Source organism: Penaeus monodon, chromosome 32, assembly GCF_015228065.2.
Source record: "Penaeus monodon isolate SGIC_2016 chromosome 32, NSTDA_Pmon_1, whole genome shotgun sequence".
In the NCBI taxonomy this organism is placed as follows: Eukaryota; Metazoa; Arthropoda; class Malacostraca; order Decapoda; family Penaeidae; genus Penaeus; species Penaeus monodon.
This window is the reverse complement of record NC_051417.1, coordinates 31439426-31440008: the sequence shown is the minus strand read 5'-3', so window position 1 is coordinate 31440008 and position 583 is coordinate 31439426. Positions and strand designations below refer to the sequence as shown.

The window sequence follows — 583 nt, the reverse complement described above, 5'->3', positions numbered from 1 at the left end:
TCTAACTTACATAGACTTTCTAACCGCCAAACCAACAAGGCTGTTAGACCTAACCAGCGTAGCAATCAGGAACATAAACAAAATAAGAGCCCCGAGTCCGAACAGCTGCATAGACGTCAGTGTGGAATCGGATGCCGTTTCGCTTAGGGTCAGAGTCCACAACTGCCTCGCCATCTCTGCCATTGTGTTTCCTACTTCCTCGGACATTTTTTTCTTTCCTCTGTTTTTAATATCTGTTGATTGAGAAGGAAATTGGATAAATAGAATAATGAAAAAAATTATAATAGGTAGGATAGATAAATAAGATAATGAGTTATGATAAGGGAGATGGGGGAATCGATAAAGTAGGTGTGTTAATAAATGAAGAGGATGAGCGAACTCTTGAAATGTAAACAAATAAAAAGCTAGAATGGGAGGAGGAAGAGATTAAACAACTGGAGGAGAAGGGAAGGGATACCGTATATACTGGGAGGATAAAGTAGATGATAAAATGAATAAAAGATACATAAAATAAGGTAGATGCAAATACATGCAAAATCAGTAATGAAATAACATCAGTTACGCCAATGTCAATGCACACTTT

General features: G+C 37.4%; 1 protein-coding gene across 1 annotated transcript in view; it reads right to left on the bottom strand.

The window, feature by feature from the left end:
* Nucleotides 1–207, bottom strand: part of LOC119593328 — a gene marked incomplete at both ends in the record, with an annotated part of 1659 nt that extends 1452 nt beyond the window's left edge. Inside the window, 1 exon segment of the mRNA XM_037942256.1 lies at nt 11–207. Coding sequence (XP_037798184.1) covers nt 11–207 — 197 coding nt within the window.
* Nucleotides 208–583: the final 376 nt, after the last annotated feature.